The 20,200-nt window shown below is 43.2% G+C and overlaps 1 protein-coding gene across 2 annotated transcripts; it reads right to left on the minus strand.

Moving 5' to 3' along the window:
• Positions 1-10: 10 nt before the first annotated feature.
• On the minus strand, positions 11-20,167 carry LOC143374929 (F-box/LRR-repeat protein 16). Of its 2 annotated transcripts, none has more exons than XM_076823495.1 (7): positions 19,972-20,167; positions 11,507-11,838; positions 7,864-8,157; positions 6,886-7,177; positions 4,296-4,491; positions 2,031-2,179; positions 11-1,492 (listed from the first exon to the last, which is right to left on the minus strand). In XM_076823495.1, exons 2-7 carry the CDS (start codon positions 11,816-11,818, stop codon positions 1,344-1,346), a joined length of 1,392 nt encoding a protein of 463 aa, XP_076679610.1. In that variant the 5' UTR covers positions 11,819-11,838; positions 19,972-20,167; the 3' UTR covers positions 11-1,343. The 2 variants fall into 2 exon arrangements, with proteins under 2 accessions (XP_076679610.1, XP_076679602.1); XM_076823487.1 differs by having other exon boundaries at positions 19,121-20,167.
• Between the last annotated feature and the right edge of the window lie 33 nt (positions 20,168-20,200).

Consider the following 20,200-nt stretch of genomic DNA (forward strand, 5'->3'; position numbering starts at 1 on the left):
TCGTTAACAATTATTAAATACATAAAATACGCCCCTCTATATTGCGATATTCCGATACATTGAATGAAAAACCATTCCCGAGAACTTAGGTGTAAGCCTTAAATTTACGAAACATTAATTACAATGACAGCGGAATATACGTAGATAAAATATAGTCGAAAACATTTCTAGACGATACATACATATGTGTCCCGTGTGTGTGTGTATGTGTGTGTGTATGCGAAAGAGAGAGAGTGTGTATGTGTGTGCAATGATCGTTCGATTCATTTTTTTTCTCCCTTTTCTTCCATCCTTATCTCGTTCGTTTTTATTTCGGTAACAATTAATCGTCGAACAAACCACGCGCTCGTGGACGCCTCTTAAATAAAAATGTCTTCGGTTAAAGACCGCGAGTCGGAATGTTTTTCTGCGTTCGTTTTATTCTCGCGCTTCTCGGTAGCCGCTCTCTAGGTAGCTCGTTATTATAATGTACCGTTATTAGTAATATTTCGTTTATCTTTCATTCAAAGCAGCGCGTCTAACGCGCCGTAGTCGCGGTGAAGCGGGATGAACAACGGGCCTGAAACGACACTCGGAGTAAAACAATACCGCGTGGTACGCATAATAAAAATTTTTATCACAGTTCTAACTGTTATCTTCTTTCTTTTTTTTTTTTTTTTTTGTATCTTTTCCATTTTTTCTCGTGAGCCTGCCGTGCCGCCACTCGGACATGTCTACGTTCCTTTAGCGAGGACCTACGAGTTAATATACTTGTCTCTTCTCGTCGTTTAAAATCCCCTATCATCGAAGCGACGCGCGAATACTCCGTACAAGATCGAGCTTTGGTCAAGAGGCGCGTATATTTCTCTCGTTCCCTTCGTCGTCGTGTCGTGTCCCTCGACGTAGAATATGAGGAAACGTAAAAAACAAGTCTAGCACGGGCAAAATGGGTGCGATTCGTACGGGAGAGCTGTGGTGTATTAAAAACTTGCCTACGCGCTATTCGGTATCGCCGGTTGCACGTTTACAGGGGCTAGTGTTTCTTCCACTCTTTTTTTTTCTCTATCCTTCTCCTGCCGCTGTGTTCTCTTCTCATCTTTATGGATCGTCGCGAGGAAGAAAGGGGGCAGTGCCTATTCGTTTCGCGTGTGGACGTGAATTGCTCCCCTCTCCTGCCTCTGCACGATGCGCCTTCGCAACCGTCGTGGTCGTCGTTCTAATGTATTGCTTTACGTGAGCGAAACGCGTTTCTTCTTCCTTTCGTCGTTTCTTCGTTTCGCTTCTAGGGTATACAAATTTTTGTCTCGCGTAAACGTTGAAACGCAAAGGAATGTTCGGGACAGTGCTCTCGTGCGGTGTCTTCCTTATTCGATGATTAGGCAGCGCGGCAGATGTTCGCGCAGATAGTCGAACAGTTCCTGAGATGTTCCTGGACAGTTGGTGAGCTCTAGCTCGTGCAAGCGCCGGAGCTGTATCAGGCTGGACAGTCCTGTGCTCGTGAGCAATGGGCAACCTGCGGGGTGAATAGGCTCAATTTAGTTTTGTCGTACGACTCGTGGATACAGGGCGATTCTTCGAGTGTTCTTTTATTTATGTTCTATGGTACTATCGCTTAGTTCATTGAGCTCTATATTACTGTTACTCAGCTTTATTGTCGTTAATATTCATGTGATAATCCACGTGTCATAACCTAATATGTATGAGAAATAAAAGATTTTTTCACGATCTTCGAATAAGGTTAAAAAGCAAATGAACGAAGTTCGTAAGTAATTTAGTTGCTGAGCAATAAATTGTTTTTACTATGGAAGCTTTCAATGCTCTTCCAACCGCTCTGTATCTGTTTAACTGTTTACTATCAGCCAGTGCAAGAGAAAGTAATTAGATAGGAAAACGGGAATGTATATTAGGGATTGAGAAATTTTTCCCGATGCTTTCAACGATCGAGCAATGCCGAACAGCTGCCTCCCTTCAAACGCCTCTGGCGTTTTCTTTCTTTAAAACTTCGATCCGTGGTAAGATATACACATAGGGCAAGCCTCGGGCGAACTCACCCGCCACAGAGAGTACTTGTAAGGATTTCATGCCGCACAAGTGCTGAAGACCGAAGTCTCGAAGTTGTGAGCACCATCTCAAGAACAATGCGTTCAGCGTTTCCATTTTCGAGATGTAGCCCACGCCTATGTCCGTGATGTGCACACACCTACGCAAAACAGAGAGACATCTTTAAAAATACCACGCCTACCGTATTCTATATCATTCCTTTCTGCGTCATACTTTAGCTTCAACTCGACTGTGCTTTAAGTAAGTATATATGTACAACTTATCTCCGCAAAATAATCTCGCTTATTTCAGTGTGTGGATCCGCTCTCCCGAGTAGCTACATATATTTCTGAATCACCCTGTAGCATCGCGGGCAGTGAATTGGCCGCTTAAGCGGATTCGTGAGTCCGCCTCCTTAAGGCGTCTCGGCGCACCTTGAATAGGTGATTCAACTTATTGCGTAAGGCGCTCGATCTTAAATAGAACTGCTCGTTAACGCGCCCAGTATTTAGAGCATGAACGAAGCGATCGAACGTGGATCGTGTACGGATTCCCTGAACGACTAGGCCCACCCCGGGGTCCAAATGGACCCACCCTAAAGTTCGAACTACACGTGTTGCTTACTGTTAGTGTTGCAGCAGAAGATAAAGATCTTAGATAGCGAGATCTGTTTCTAATACAGGGTGAATCACCTAATTCTACCACCTCGAATTGCTTGTAAAATTAAATTACAGCGATCAATAATCTTTCGAATTACGGGGCAAACAGAAAAACTAATTGTAACATTGTCTCGAATACAATTTTCGTCTTTTATTCGAACCCAGTTTTTTATTTGAAATAATTTTTTACCCATCTCTGCATTGTACGTTCCCCTTCAGTGGCGCACTCAGGATTTGATCTTGGGGGAGCCAAGTTGTACGGTGGAAAATATTTTTAACAAAAATTTATTTAATAAAAATTCAATAAAATTCGTTAAGTGATTATAAAAATTTATTTAAAGAATAAAATCCAGTTTTCATCTTACTAAGCCCCTTCTTTGGGGTGTGCCAGGACCCCTTGCCCCCCATCCCTCTGGGTGCGCCACTGCTCCCCTTGGTATCATGCAACTTTTCTTTGAAACACTGTTTCATATAACAGACTGTTTACCAGTAATTTAAGATGGTAGAGTTAGGTAACTCACCCTGCATAAAATTGGTAAAATTTGTAGTCTCAGGTGTGCACAAATGAAATTACTACTTACAAGAAGAGTATTCCAGGTGTCCGATTGCTTTGATTTTTGGATATGTTTTAGAGGACCAAAAAATAAGATGTACGTGTTTTTTTTATAGTGACCCGTTTTCATATTTAGAGGGTGAAACCACCCCTCAAAGTTATAAGATTTTCAGGTGCTCATCGTTTTGAATATGTTTTAGAGGACAGAAAAATAAGAAATCGGTGTCCTTTTATTTTGGCCTGTTTGCATGTTCAGGGGGTGAAACCACCCCTCAAATTTTATGAGAATAGGTGGTGCTATCTTCTGATTGCTTTGGTTTTTGGACATGTTTTAGACGACCGAAAAATAAGAAACAGATGTCTTTTTTATTTTAGCCTGTTTGCATGTTTGGGGGGGGGGGGTGAAACCACCCCTCAAAGTTATAAGACTTTCAGCTGTTCGTCTCCGATTGCTTTGGCCGAAAACCAAAGCAATCGGAAGCGGCCACCACCTGTTCTCATGAAATTTCGGGAGTGGTTTCACCCCCTGAACATGCAAACAGGCCAAAATAAAAAAGACATCTGTTTCTTATTGTTCGGTCCTCTAAAACATGTCCAAAAACCAAAGCAATCGGAAGATAGCACCACCTATTCTCATAAAATTTGAGGGGTGGTTTCGCCATCTGAACATGCAAACAGGCCAAAATAAAACGACACCTGTTTCTTATCTTATTTGTCCCCTAAAACATATCCAAAAACTTGTAAATTTGAGGGGTGGTTTCACCCCCCAAATATGAAAGCGGGCCACTATAAAAAAACACGTATATCTTATTTTTCGGTCCTCACAAACATATCCCAAAATCAAAGTAATCAGAGGCGGACACCTGAAAATCTTGTAAATTTGAGGGGTGGTTTCACCCCCTAAATATGAAAGCGGGCCACTATAAAAAAAACACGTATATCTTATTTTTAGGTCCTCACAAATATATCCAAAAATCAAAGTAATCAGAGGCGGACACCTGAAAATGAACCTGCATCCAAAAGGACCTCGTGTTTGTTGGTTTTCTGTGACGCCTCTCGCTTACCTGTCTAACGTCAGCTCCTCTAAGTTTATCAATTCACAGGCAATGTATTCTAAGGCTGCGTCGGTGATCCTCGAGCACCAGCTCAGATCCAAGGAACGAAGTTCTGGCAGGTTTTCGGCTATCAACTCGACACCATTGTTCGTCACCTTGCTGCACCCCGACAACGACAGCACGGTCAAATTGGGCAGCGCCTGAGCTGTACCACAGAGCAGATGAAAATGGGGATTAATCTAAATGTGTAGTTGGAGTACGATGGGAATAGCTTTGGGGGTTCATTGGCACGTCGAAGATGTTGGGTGCACAGTAGGAGGGTCGCCATTGTGGGATTTATATAAACTTATACTAGGAAGATATAATTACCTGGATAACGGGACTATTCTATATTCTATGAAAAATAAAAAAAATTAAAACATACGATTTCTGTGCACAGTTTCGGTCAATTAAAAGAATAAAAGCTAATTTGCAAACAACCCTGCGTAAATCTTGGGTATGAAACACCTAAAATACAAGACTATTACGCAACTTTATTGAAGGAATAAGGCCGAATGATGCATTTTTTCTATTAGAATTTTCGATTTCACAGTTTCTATGGTTGACTGGTTATACATATTATTTTCAACGTTATGTAATGCTTTGAGTGGCGGATTATTTACCACATTAACTATTAAATTTGGCACATTGTCAGTGGTGTTGCGAGGTGTTCGGATTTCCGCACTTTTCATTTACTTCATAATATTTAACGGTTCCAACCGTGACATGATGTTGGCCACGTGATTGGTTTTGCCCTCTGCTTTCTGTGTACTGTTTGCCTCAGTCATTGTTCAACCGACTCGTACGTCGCACGCTTCTATCAAGCATGTTACATATAAGCATACACAGCATTTAGTTGTTCAAACTTTCCTTGATAAAGGTCTAAATATTGACCGAAACGTCGGGAGATGATACTTCTTATATTTGCAAATTAGCTTCTATTCTTTTAATTGACCGAAACTGTGCGCCGAAATCATGTTCTAATTTTTTAAAAAAATTTCACGGTCGAAATTCCAACTTCGTTATTTTCTATAAAAATAATGGAGAACACTAGTGGCAGAGAATGTAGCCATTCCTTAATTTCTTCGTACAGATTTATAGGTTCTGTATCTTTGCAACTTTTAAAACGTATACGATTACAATACAGTTGATAGCGTGGTCCACCATTTTCCTATTCCCACGAATTAATCTAAAGAGTATGTTGTTCTACAGGTCTGGGTGGAGATGTTATTATCAGTGATTGCATCTTCTGCGAAACTATTATCCTTGCTAATTTCATGGGCTCCTAACGTTTTCCAATCATTAGCAATTGGAAAGGTTTCGACAGAAGGGTTGTTTCATGAGGAGACGCGTTGGTTGGATAATAGAACGTTCGATTAGTGGAAATAATAGGGGATGGAGTCTCGAGCGGGGGAGGTCCTACTGACAGCAACGAGTCGAAGGAGTCGCAGCTAGAAAGCTAAATAAAGCTGTCTTCCTTAATTCCAAATTTATAATGGCCGCGTGACACCTGACTTTGCAATTCGAAATCCACTAAACTTAAATCTTCGGCTACATTCTCCTTTTGCTTCGATACCACCCTTTCGTTTCAAAATTTCAATGTCGTGGAGGGTAGAAGTGACTGTAGATATACCAAGCGATAGCGGGGTCTGGGGTCGACTAGATTGGAGGTTCAAGATGATCTAGTATCGAGGCACTGTTACCAGGCGATTGACGAAAGCGTTTTATGAGTTCATCTTCTCACACTTTACTCTTACAATTTCTTTTTCTTGCAAACGTCACTATTGCTTGGTACACCTATACACAGGGTGTTCATATTATTTCTTTCATTCCTAACTTCGTGTGGCTTTAAACGTTACTGTAGCTCGTGCCATTGAATACTTTTTGATTGAAGCCGGGAATCCACCGGGAAGCTAAGCCGAGCTAAGCTATGCTATGCGATGCTATGTTTTATCATAGCTTTTGGTGGAAACGTTCCATAAGAATGTATTGAAGCTAATTTTTTTAAAACGTAGCATGGCATAGCATAGCATAGCATCGCATAGCGTAGCTTAGCTTCCCGGTGGATTCCCGGCTTTACCATTGAGGTGGTGACTTGTGTGAACCCATTTTGTAGCGCCAGTTTGATTAATAATTAAAAAGTCTTCACTTTTTCAGTATAAGCTTAATAAAGATTAGTTTTTAAAAATAAGCGATTTTTTCTCAAGCCAGGGGGTGTAACTACCCCTCCGCTACGGACACCTATGGTTACTTTCGTGCGACTTATAGAAGCGTATAGCTTTCCACTGAAAGTGTTAAAGGTCATGTTCGTTATTCGAAAGTTATTGCGCATTTAAGAAACTCATACGATCAATCAAACTGCTCATAAAAAGTCTCTACCTTTACACTTTTCCTTGCTCCATTATTTTCGCATAAAAATATGGTAATAACGTGAACACCCTGTATGGAAAGTTTTCTAGGGGCGAGCCTGACTGCGAGTCAGATCTTCGGAGTTCTCAGGGAGCACAGAGAGGCTGTCGCTACATCGTTGCAAGACGGAGTGATAAGGCTTGATCCCTACTAATGATGTGCACTCCATGGTTGGTGAGCTCCCAGCAGGATTGGAGCCTCAGGATTCTGAGGGGGCTGCTCTGTTTGGTTTTGAAGTATTCGAAGGCGGCGTCGGTTACGTGGTAAGCTTGCAGCGAGAACTCGTAGAGGCTCGGGAGCAATTCGACGACGGCACCGACGGCTTCGTTGGCCACGTTGATGCAGTCGGACAGAGAGAGCGATACTATTTTAGGTGACAGGCTGGTCCACAGGCCAGTTTCCGTTATCTCGTTGCAGCCGGCTAATTCAAGCTCGAACAGCTCCTAGAAATAAAAAAAAGGGGGACGTGAGAAGAAAATTCGCGTTAGGAGCATGCCCCTAACGCGTAAGGGGACTTAGGCAGTCGAAAAATCGAGTTCTTTTTATTGCATTTTCCAAAAGTACTATCTTTTCTGAATTAAATGCTGTTTGGAAACCTTTTTGGATTAACCATTTCATACTTTTCGCAAGGCAAAATGATTGAAAAATTCACTGTATTTCGACACTTAAACTTCAAACCTCCGCTATTTTGTTAATTTTTTATCAGTAAAAATAATCCTGGGTCCGACGATAACCACACTCGTAATAATTACAACACACTTTGTATTTTTTTCTTCAAATGCGTCATTCTCCCGGAATCACCTGGACCAGCACTGCGTCGCTTTCTCAAGGCGCTCGCATCAGTGCGATATATATTTAAAAAGAACAGTTAAAAATTTAAAATAGATTTTTTTCTATACTGTCAATAAGTGTATTAATAAGTAGACAAAACATTATTTACGTTGGACATTCCGTTTGCTAGAAAATAAATCCTAAAAAATGACAATTATTCACGACTTCACAGTGGACTGACCCCTAAGGGGGCAAGCTGACACCGTGGCCTCTCCAAGACTGGCTTACAACATTAATTCCAACGAGTTCAGAATTTTAAGCTCGTTCGAATTCCATGGTTCTAATGAAGCAGACTCACCTGCAAATGATCTAGGAGGGTTTCGAGGACCATGTCGGTGACTGCGCAGCATTTCAACGACAAGGAGTGGACGCTCCGTTGGGACTGAGGAAATCTATGGATCAGTTCTCGAATGTCCTCGTCCACAGCGCCGAGGAGCACCAACGAATGGAAACCTCTTCTAACCAGGGAGTCGTAGAGGCGGATACGCGAGCTGGGTGGCATGATGCGAAATTCACGACACCTGATCACCGGCACCAAACCAGCCCAAAGTCGAGGACGCGCGTACAGTATGTCCCTCCATCTTGTGCACACCTGTCAGTCATTATTTCAATACATTTCTTGCGTCCCTCAGTCAACCCTTTGCGAGCAGCTCGCCTTTCACTCCACTTCTCTATTCCTAAGCCAACCCTTTGCGAGCAACCCGCTTTTCAATCCACTTCTCTATTCCTAAATCAACCCTTTGCGAGAAATTTGTGTTGCAAACTGTTTCGCTATTCCTAAGTCTACCCTTTACGAGGAATCTGTGACTCAAACCATTTCTGTACTACACAGTTAACCCTCCGCGAAAAGCTCGTGTTAAAAAGGATTTGTAAAATTCTTTGCGCGCAAGCAGGGTCGAAAGCGATAGCGCGTCAGAAATATTAGAAGGGATAAACACCTCGAAACTTTCAACAGCTTGCGCAAATTAAGAATTGCGTTTTAGTATCGTTTTACTAAATGCTCGGTGCAATCCTCTACGTTCTCCAGAATCTCGATCTTCTAATAATTCTGAGCGTAACACAGGCGAGAATAGCACGCTTCCTCTAACAAGGAGAAGTTCCCAGGTGTCCGCCTCCGATTGCTTTGAATTTTGGATATGTTTTAGAGGACCGAAAAATAAGATATACGTGTTTTTTTATAGCGGCCCGTTTTCATTTTTAGGGGGTGAAACCAATCCCCAAAGTTATAAGTTTTTCAGGTGTTAATTTCCGATTGCTTTGAATTTTGGATATGTTTTAGAGGACCGAAAAATAAGAAATATGTGTCTTTTTATTTTGGCCTGTTTTTATATTTAGGGGGCGAAACCACCCATATAACTTTTGAGGGGTTCAATATGTACATATTAACTATACTAAGCAATACATTGATTGACTTGCGTTGTTGGTTGAAAAAAATTCCTGAAAACACCCTTACTTTTCAGAACATTACAGTGCTCTCCCTCCTTAAGGGGTTATACCTAGTCAGGCGGCCAAAAAGAGGCGAATGTTTGTGAATTTTTTTTGAATAAGCGGAAGCATGTGTTTTTACAGAACTTTTTGCGCTTAAAAGAGCAACATTTAAAGAACATTTGGTAATTTTTTCGCAGAAAAATATTTACGTTTATAATAAAGTAACAACCGACATTCGTGCAAAAATCACGTGAAAAAAATCAGGATTTCACCTTTAAGGGGGAAGCCCTATTTAGGACGCTAGGGATAAGGTGATTCTTGGGAATTTTTTTCTAAGAAACTGTTAAGCGGATCTTTTCCAAACTTTCAGGGTATTTTAGTTCACATTCGAACAATAAAAATTGATTTTTTCGATACAAAGTGTTCGGTAGAAATGGAGATGTAGGAACACGTTCGTTAGGACTCGCGAAAATTCTCTCCGTCAATCGGAAGACACATTAATATACTAACGAAATCTTTTTTGTTTTTTGATTTTAGATAATCTGGTTCCGAATGGCAGTGCGCACCGCAAAAGCAAATTTTTAAAAATGCTTCTTGGATGTCGGTTGTTATTTTATTATAAACCTAAATATTTTTCTACGAAAAAATTACCAAATGTTCTTTAAATGTTGCTCTTTTAAGCGCAAAAAGTTTTGTAAAAATATTCGCTTCCGCTTCTTAAAAAAAAATTCACAAAAATTCGCTTCTTAAAAAAAAATCACAAATATTCGCTTCTTAAAAAAAATCACAAACATTCGCTTCTTTTCGGTCGCCTGACTAGGTTTAACCCCTCAACGGGGCGCCACTTATTGCCAATCGCACCATAGGCCGTCCCCAAATGCCGAATGCCTGCAAAATTTTTCCCTCTTTCCCCTTTCAGTTTTACCCCTGAGAATTATATACACACAGACACAACATTGCTCTTTCCTAACATTTTAAGATCCATCGGTCGTGTCGTGCCTCGCAGAGCTACAGTGACCCCAGTCCTACTTGACTGTCTTCCAAAGCAGCATTCTCGAGGGTGCAAGCCACCAAATGTGTCTCATTTGCCACTCGTTGCAGGGCTGCACTTGTTCCGTCGCGTTTCTATGGCACACGTCAGAACCGTCGCCCTGACAAAGGCCAATTATAGCTTGAAACGCGCATAGACAAAAAAAGGTTCCCGCGGAGTGTCTAAAGATCTAAAGAACGCAGGTTGCCTAGAACCTAGAACCCTGCAACGCCACTGTCCAAACAGCACACTGATTACGTTCCTGGGCTGTTGACACGTCTGCAAGAGACTCGAGGGCTCCGCTACGTCAGGCATGGCGAACCTATTGCACATGTGCCAGAGGTGGCATGTATGAAAGTTTCGGTAGCAAGTAATATCTATATATTAATCTAAAATAATTATTACATGGTTAGATAAATAATGTACTGAAAGATTTTGGGCCAGCTTTTACTATACGACAATGTGTATGTCAAGTTACGAGTTAAGGGGTGGTTTGCGCCTCGTTGGGTCGAAAAATAGGTAGTTCTTTGTGAATTTTTTGTACAAAAACTGTTCGACAAATTAATTTGAGGTTTGGCGGGGTGTTTTATTGTATCTTGAACTATTGTTCCGAATTTTTGCGTGACAGTGAAAAACAACATTGCAGATACAAAGAGAGCGTTGAAAAATAATCGGGTGGTCCTGGCGTCGGCGAAAAGTACTGTAAGGGTTATCCGAAATACAAAAAGGATAATAAATTCCTAATCTATTTGACTTTTGCTATCGGTGGTGGTAGGTGCATTAAGAAAAATAAAAAAAAATGTTAAAATAGCAGCCTTTTGAAGGAGACGAAGCGCCCTGATTTGAGTCTGAAAAAGGTTTTGCCCCAAAATCTGGAAAACTTCTTAAATAAAAAAGCAACGGTAACAGATACAGCAATAAATTTACTACCACTGATAGCCACATTCATATAGATTAAGAATCTATTTTCCTTTTTCTGTTTCGGACAACCCTTAGAGTATTTTTCGTCGACGCCAGGACCACCCGATTATTTTTCATCGCTCTCTCTGTATCCGCCATGCTTTTTTTCTCACTGTCACACAAAAATTCAAATCAGTAGTTCAAGGTACAATAAACTAGCCTGCAAAACCTCAAATTAATTTGTCGAGCCGTTTTTGTGTAAAAAATTCGCAAAGAATTTCCTATTTTTCGGCCCAACGAGGTGCAAACCACCCTTAATTATCATGAAATTCTATACGTTAATTTTCAAACCAGTTTGAATAAAATTCTGCAATGATTAATTTTCTATTAATTTCCTCCCCTATTAAAAGCTGCCCGGCACGTCAGCGATTCGATACATATTATTTATAAATTTTTAGCACGCGCGGATAAAAAGGTTCGCCACCGGTGCGTTACGTCACCCTCCCCGCGCCCTCGCTGCATTCAACACCCCTGCGCCTCTGCGGAGCACCCGTACACGGCTGACAATCCTACGAGCGGGCACCTGTGCCAGGATCCTCCTCTCGATCGCGTTGAAGTAGAGGAAGAATTTCCCGAGGAAGTGGTCGTCCTGCATCAGCTGGTCCCAGGTGGCGGGCACCACGTAGCCACCCGGCGCGTACCGCAGTCGGCTCCTCATCATCCTGTCGCAGCCCCGCGTGCTCACGCGTTTCTTATTGACCGACGGCATGCCGCCCACCGACGCGGCCACGCTCCTGCTCGGCTTTTCCGGGGTCGCGTTCGCATTGTGCGCGGTCTGCAGCTTCGAGTAGGGCACCTCGCCGCTTCCGCATAACGCGTTCGTGACGCGCTCCATGACGCTGGCCTTTCCCACACCTGAAACACACCGCCACATTCGCCCCGATAACGCTCCGATCTGTCAGCCGCCGACTCCCCGCGGACGATCGATGCTATTATTGGGTCGCGAGCGCGGGGTCCCCGCCCCCGCCTCGAGCGAAACGGCCACCGTTCCGCGCGATTCACCTGGCCGGTTGCAGCCCCAAGGGGCCCCCCCTCCCCTGCGACCCTGCGACCCGTGGGACTCGCGTCCTTTTTCGGAGACGGTAGCTTTCTCACTTCGGGGATCAAGGAGACGCCGACGAGGCGGAGGTCACACGAATAAATAGGGGATGAAGCGCGTGGAAGGGGGAGGTCGATTTTTGGGAATGGTAGAAGTTTGTTTCGTTCCGTTCACTTGTTGCGGGTTTCGCTGAAAAGCTTGGGTGCTGCGTGGCAGTTTATTGGGTGTGTGGTGGGTTCGAAGGCGTCAGGGGTTGTTTTTGGAAATTCAATTTTAATTGGAAGTTGCGTAAGGGACACTGGAAAGTGGGTACCTATGGCGTGCATACGCGTTATCAGGGACTTCTGTTGCTCGGTTGTACTAGCTGGGCGAGGCGTCTAAATATACAGGGTGTAAATATAGGTGTACCGAGCGATAATGAGGTCTATAATGTTTATACCCAAATAGAAGATGGGAAAGTGAATGGCAGTCAAAGACCTACCTCGGACCACTTTGCTGCCCACCACCTTCTCCTAACTCCTGCGAACCTCACCACTGCTTGGTAGACCTATACAAACATGAGGTATTTCCAGAATTCATTGAATGCAACAAAAAGATCGTAATGGACCACAGAAGAAACGAACTCTATTAATAAAGTTTGTGAGTATGACTTTCGCTCTAAATATTGCAGCACTTCCTAATCTACTTACGGATACCTTAGGAATGTAAGAAACAGTTACTAATCAAAAGTTTGGAGAAAAAATTGACTGAGAAATTGGAAAGCTGAATAAGGGGTGAATGTCCCAATTTCTGCTCATGTCCCCATTTCTGATCATTTCGTATTTTTCTTATTATTATATGCGTCACGTTTGTACTATAGTTGCAACAAAATAATTATAAATTAACACGTGCGTTTAGAGCATTATATATTTAATTACAAGTTACTAATAGTTAAACATCTTGAAATATCTTTCTTAAATAGTTTTTGAATTGGTTGATTTATTATTAAAGAATTAATCAATTACTCTGCAAATTTTGGTCACAAACAAATTTTTTATCTACCGCGATTTTCCTATTTCTTTCGATGAACTCTACTCGCACCGAACGTTCGTGCCTACAATTGATTGACACCCTGTAGGAAGAAGGATTTCTCGAGCGGCCGCGCGTGCTGGCGAGCGTTGCCTTAAAGGCGTTTCTGCATAGGTAAACTCGGCAAAGATGCGGTAGTTAGTCTGGTTTTATTTCCGAGCGGTACGTCCTATTTGGCTCCGGGTACGTCTCTATTTTCCGTTCGTCTCCCTTTATCGCGTCGCGGGCATTTTTTCGCGAAATCCACGTCCCGCCCTCGACGACCCGTTAAACGCGATCAATTCCGAACGAAGCGCGTACAGGCTGTCCCAAGCGAGGTGCCATGAACCATTAACGCTTTTATTTACCCACGTGCACTATGCTCCTCTAAACGATCGAACAAAATCCCAGCGCGTCCCGAAATATCGTCAGAATTTATCAAAATCTTTGGCCGAGATAAGAATAGTTTTCTACGGTACATTCATAGCAGATGTTCTATGTACGATCTCCACCCACATCCTGGCAGGTTTCGTCTGCTTTGCCGTGTCGAAACACCTACTCCTTCGAAAGTACTTCGTTTCGTTTATATCTCTGGTGGTTGTACATCCCTTTTCGTACGTTTCACTACATAAATTTAAGGGGAGTTCCCCTAGTGCCGAATTACGGTTTGCCTTAAGTAAGAAGAAAGAAATTATGTTGAATGGAACTCTTTAGCTGTGCACACGCGACTGCAACGTGTGGGAACTTAATTTTTGTTTAAGTGGAATAACAGCTCGGTAGCGTTTCAAATATCATAGATATAGCTAACTAGCTTTAGGCTTCGCCCGAAATTTAGATTTTGATTTAAAAAAAAAAAATTGATCAAAATAGCTGGTAATCTGTTAACGCGACAAAGCTAAAATTAATAGTATAGTGTACACTTTTAATTCCACCCCTCACTTTTCACTTCTATTTTATTTTCTATGTATTTCTATTTTCATTTTCGTTCTCATTTTCATTTTCTTTTTCATTTTCATTCTTATTTTCATTTTCATTCTCATCTTCATTTCCATTTTCATTGTACATTTTTCATTTCTCATTACTCATTTTTCACCTCTATTTTTTTTCATTTTTCTCTCCATTGTTAAGTATAATGTCATGTACCCTTGCTATATAATGGGTTCTAACGCGATTATGAGTAATAAATACATAAATAAAAAAATAAAATAAAAAAATAAAAAAATAAAAAAATAAAAAAATAAAAAATAAAATAAATAAATAAATAAATAAATTTCGCGGCGATGCCTAAAGCTAAATTTAGCTACACCTGTGATATTTGAAAATTTTATTTTATTTTTTTTTGCAAAAATAATCAGATTCGTCTGGATTAGCTAGGCTTAATGAGCTGGGACACATTTCGTGACCCCAGAGTTTACCGTTCGAAAGTTTTTAGGCGACGGACAAGCACACAAACACTTTCTGCTTTATATATTAAGATACTCTGTATTAGGTGCTAAGGGAACTTCCTCTACTAAAAGTTTTCTTTCTTCGTTCAAACGAGCGTCGCAACTTCTGGGTCGTCCCGGCTATTTTACGCGCCCTGTACAATCGCCTTGGTGCTGCTCCAAAACGAGCACCCACGTTTACCGCGGTTTAAATTACAATAGATTCTGCTCCAGAGGAGGCTGCTAATTTTACGAACCGCCTGGACTCGTTAAATTCACCCTCTGCATCGACCACCCCCCGATAAAGTGTAAATATCCCGCCATAAAAGCTGAGATTGAGCAGTTACACTTTGCGAAACTGGGATCTAGATATTACTAAGTAGGTAACAAACCAAAGAGTACATGTATTTTGAGGAAGTATATAGAATTATAGAAACGGAGGAGCGGAATATCCGGGGAAGCTTTTGAAGGTTAATAAATTACAAATTTAGAAAACCCCCGACAGAAAAAGAACGGTTTATTAAGGGGGAACAACACCTTGAAGCCCGGAAAAAAGTGCAATTTTTTAAAAAATTTTTGTTAGATATCCATACTTCGTGGGAAAGTTATTCATATGAGGTTTAAATGTGCATGTAGTCGACAGTATTTCAGAATTTTTGCGTGACAAAATATACAGTTTTAATCAAGTTATAGAGGTCGCCGTTAGGGTGCGACGCGTCGAACACGATTTGATGGTTTCCCACTTTATTCACGTCGCGTTCATCGGAGAAGAAAGGAGAGCATTTTTTTAATCTATATTAATATAGTATATAGCTATATAGTTACAGTTAAGCGTACGGAAATTAAGAAAAATTATTTTTACCATTTTTTCCACCCCATATTGATTTTTCCTTAAACTGCCTCGAAATTTTAGAACTTTCCCCTTTAAGCTCCGCCATTTCTCCAAGAATTATTGTAATTAAATTTCCGCACGCTTAACTGTAACTATATTAATATAGATTAAAAAAATGCTCTCCTTTTTTTTCTCAGATGAACGCGACGCGAATAAAGTGGGAAACCATCGGATCGTGTTCGACGCGTCGCGCTCTACGGCGACCTCTATAACTTGATTAAAACTGTATATTTTGTCACGCAAAAATTCTAAAATACTGTCCACTACATGCACATTTAAACCTCATATGAATAACTTTCCCGCGAAGCATGGATATCTAACAAAAAATTTAAAAAAATTGCACTTTTTCCGTGCTTCAAGGTGTTGTTCCCCCTTAACTAAATTAAGTTACGAAAACTTCAAAAACTACAAAATAATTTACTACATCATATTTTTTATTACCCTATTATAAGTAGAATACTCCCAACATATTATATAATAACGAACTTCCACGATGGAAACTCGCCTATTTCATAATCTCTATTTCGAATTTTTACAATATTGAAAAGTTCGTCGTGGACTGCTGTTAACAAAAAAATGAAGAAGCTACACACGAGTAATCCCATCAGCGTAGGCTTGGTTCCCTGTATCTTAATTTTTTCTCCAACCCTCCATTTCGCGTCGGGGGTTAAAACTAAGAAGTCCCATGAAAGTGACAAGAACAGTCACCGAGGTACTCTAAAAAGAATTCACATCAAATCAACCAGTTTCGCAAAGGAATGCCGCTTGAATTGAAGTTGAAATCGAGATTGAACTGCACGAAAGCCATAGGACCCGTAATTCCTAAAGAAACGTAGCACCGAGTTCCGACGCCACGCAGTTCCAATATCCTCTATTTTAATTCCCCGTGTGAATCGACTAATGAGGGTGTCGGAGCGCAAAGGGTTAAGGGACACGGTATCGATTCGAGGTTTAATCGTGACGGCGTATCACGCACGGTGCGCATTTCGTCGGCAGCGGAGCCGCGGGCGCGTTCGGGTTGCCGCTGCAGGGGCTGCGAAGCGCCGGGGCCACCGTAATCAGCGCGACGACACGGGGCGAATGATTAATTACTCCTCCAGAGGAGCGCCGCCCGCGATTTTATCAACCCTTACAAGCTGCCCGGCAATCCAGCCTCCCCGATCGCCTGTGTCGACGCGTTGAAATAAATCTGCCGAGCCTTCCGACGGGAATCTCTAACCGAGCGATCCACCCTTTGTTTCTTTGTCCCTCGATTTTCGTCTCCCTTTATCCCCGCGAATCTCCGCTGACCGAAAACAACCGCGCTCCCATTCAGCCGGCTGCGACGGGACGGCTCGCGGCAAACGTCGATTCGCCGATATTTCCGCTTGTAAATCGCTGACGTGGTTCCGCAAATTGATACGGCTCCATTGTCAGCGCGATTCCCCCTCGGTGGCTCGTAACTCTGACGATCGAAAGGCGCGATTACCCCGCGCGCGATAATTGAACGGGATCCCTAGGCTTCGATTCAAGTACGTCGAGTCTCGTGAAGCGAGACTGATTAAATTCCTTTGAATTTTCCTTTCGCAGGCACGTGGACAGCGAGCGAAGCAAAACGGTGTGGGAACGTGGGCAGTTGCTGTCGCTTCCAGGAAACCAGCGACGGGGGACGGAACAGGAGGGATGGAAGGCAGAGTGGCCTGTGGACACTTCGATACGTTCCGCTTCCACGTATCCACGTGCACGAGGGCGAACGCTATCGATTCCATTGCAGTTCGGATTGCGACTAGAGGCAGCCGGAGGCCGCTCCACCGGGGCCCCCGAAGATCAGGCTCCGAGAGGGATGCAGCGAGCTGTCGCGTAATGCGGGGATGTAAGAAACGGCGCGCGGAACGAGCAGCGTGTTGCGGCTCCGCAGAAATCAATTCTAGGGATGGGGTGCGGAATCACCGACAGTGATTCGTCACAGTGATCGCAGGATCACGATCACGGTCGTGAATGAAATTAAATCACGACCGTGATTTTTTTTAACTCCAGTGAATTGTTTACTGTGGTCCTAATTCTTGACCAAGATTCAATTATTTTATTATAATATACTTCAATACAGATTGTGTTACAGTCAAAGCGTGTTAATCCAGTGAGTAAATAGTATACTGTGAGTAAAAGAAGTATTTGGACGGTTTTTAAAATCGCATAACTTTTTTAGAATTGGTCCACACGAGATGAGTTTTTTTTAGAAGCTAGAAGGATTAGTTTGCTAAGTGACGGGTATCGCCGTTTTGAAAAAAATGCATTTGGTTGGAATAGAAAAAAAAATTGTAAAGATCGTTTTTTTAACTTTTTTTGTGAGCCTGTAATGAAAATTCAAAAAACCCGTTTGGAGATTGAAGTAAGTTACATAAGATCGCAGAATAAGGTCGAGAATCGCTGATTTTGGGAATTTCCGCGATTTTCGACCTTATACAAACGGGTTTTTTGAATTTTCATTACAGGCTCGCAAAAAAAAGTTAAAAAAACGACCTTTACTATTTTTTTTTTCTACTCCGACCAAATGCATTTTATTCAAAACGGCGAAACACGTCACTTAGCAAACTAATCCTTCTAGCTTCTAAAAAAAACTCATGTCGTTTGGACCGATTCTAAAAAAGTTATGCGATTTTAAAAACCGTCCAAATACTTCTTTTACTCACTGTACATATTCATAAATAGTTAATGTATGCACGCATTGATTTGATTGGCTAAAGTAGTCACATGTACATTATACTTTTGAATCAAAGCGAAAGAATATTCGTTAATTTAAATAGATCAAGAACGATTGCATTCGTCTAAAATATACAATTGAAATTCTATAAGCACAGTGAGGACTTGCGGAATGTTTCAAGAGAAATTATAAATTGCGATTATGTGGCGCGTTGCAAAGAGCAGTTACGCTCTTCACCATTTCTAATCACGTAAATCGCGAATCACTGTTCTGCCTGCACTAGTCAGAAGCGATCGCGAAAATCACGGATCACTGTGAAAAATCACCGTGATTGGGAACGAACGTGATCGGATCACCCGTGACTCACAAATCACGGTTCCAGCCGACACTAATCAATTCGTCACCGCGATTACGTAACAGCGAGATTTCGGGGATCCCCTCCGCGCCTCTGTAGACGAAAGGTTTTTTTTTCTAATTCGCAGCATGGGGGACGTTTGGGATCGATGAAGGAGCCGGGGAAAACATAGCGAACGCGGATACCCCGGGAACTGTCCGTTGCAACGTGCTCTAGGGAACGATCAACGGCCTTCCGAGGGGATGGTGAAGAGGGCAAGGGAGAGGAGCGCGGAATTATTAGGGAGATTTGGGTTAGGCCTGGGTCAGGGGCGAGTTAAGCTTGAATTAGGTATGAGGTAGATTGAATTAAAGGAAGTTGGACTCGCGTTGGGCCAGGGTCAGGCTCTACTTAACTTTGGGTAAACGAATTCTCCGCTAGGTAAGAGTCAGGTGTGGGCCACGTTCAGCTGGGTCGGGGTGGAAGCTAGGTTCGGGTGAAGTTGGGTCTACGATGGCAGCCAGGTTGGGTGAGGTGAATGGTAGGTGCAAGGCCGAGCGCGTACTAGTCCAGGCATGGGTTGGATTATCGTGGTTATTGATTGAAGCTTATCATCGGCGGGGAATATTTACATGCACAGTTAACGTACGGCGGGGCGATTTGGGCTCTCTAATGCGAGGGGAGCTGTTCTACAGAACCCGGAGTAAAATATCTGACCAACCATGATGCTTGGACGCTTTCAACCCCAGACCGTTGATTCTCTTGGTCAACTCGGCGCTGGCTCTTTCGACGACACCCTGCGCTGATATAGAAGACATCTCTCAAGAGTCAGGGGTGCAGGTTCTCGTCGCTCTCCCCGCGGTTCGTAGTCAAGACGTACACGGGCTCGTGGGGCCGTGATTAAGGCACTTCATATTCGAATGGCAACGCGGGCACAGACGCTAGGTATACGCGCTCCTCTCCCTCCTTCCTCTCTTTCTTTTCCTCTTCTTGCATCGATCCGCTTCCACGGCGAAAATCACGCGTGCCCCCCGCTGCCACGGCACGGTTAATTAGGATCGGGCGGAACTATTCCGAGGCGAGGCGCCCGATCGGTAGCCGCTCGGCCGTATCGGCGGTCTTCTAAATTTATCGCGGCAACGCGTGCACCGCCGGGCGAACAATGAGCACCGAGCAGCCCTCCGGGGGCACTCTCTAACGCGCGAATCGATCACCGGACGTCTCGCTGGAAACATCTATTTCCATCGGCAGCATGGCTCGCGGGCGATTAAATGTCGGGCGCACTGGGATCTAGGGGCGAGGGATGAGAGCCACGAGGAAGCGGAGCGATGAGAAGACGCGGCTGACGGAGCCGATCGAGGGATCGCTGTCCCAACCCCCCCTCGTCGGGTGAACCGCGGACAACGTTGGTCACCGGGGTCCTCTCGCCGCGAGTCCGGCTTTTTATGTGATATACTTGGCCGCCTCACTGCGATGCGTGCGAGCAATGGTGTGCCTCTCGGGAAACGGTCCGCGAATCGATAAGCATCATCGTCGAATAGGTTTTGAAATCGCTCGGCGAGTCGTTCATACGTTTATGCGGGATTCCCTCCCCCGTTGCGAAGTATCTGCACGCGTCCCGTCGTTTCACGCGCGGACCACAGCAGCCCAGCTCCTTTTACCGCGGCGCCTCTGTTTCTGCGCCAGTCATGGCACCGAGAGCGGAAAACAAAGCTAGAAGGTGGATCTGCTGCAACGGGCACGGCACATGGGGGTGGTTTGCGCGAGACTGAATCGATAGTCGCGCTGAACTTGTCCGGCT

This window comes from Andrena cerasifolii, chromosome 1, assembly GCF_050908995.1.
Source record: "Andrena cerasifolii isolate SP2316 chromosome 1, iyAndCera1_principal, whole genome shotgun sequence".
NCBI lineage: Eukaryota > Metazoa > Arthropoda > Insecta > Hymenoptera > Andrenidae > Andrena > Andrena cerasifolii.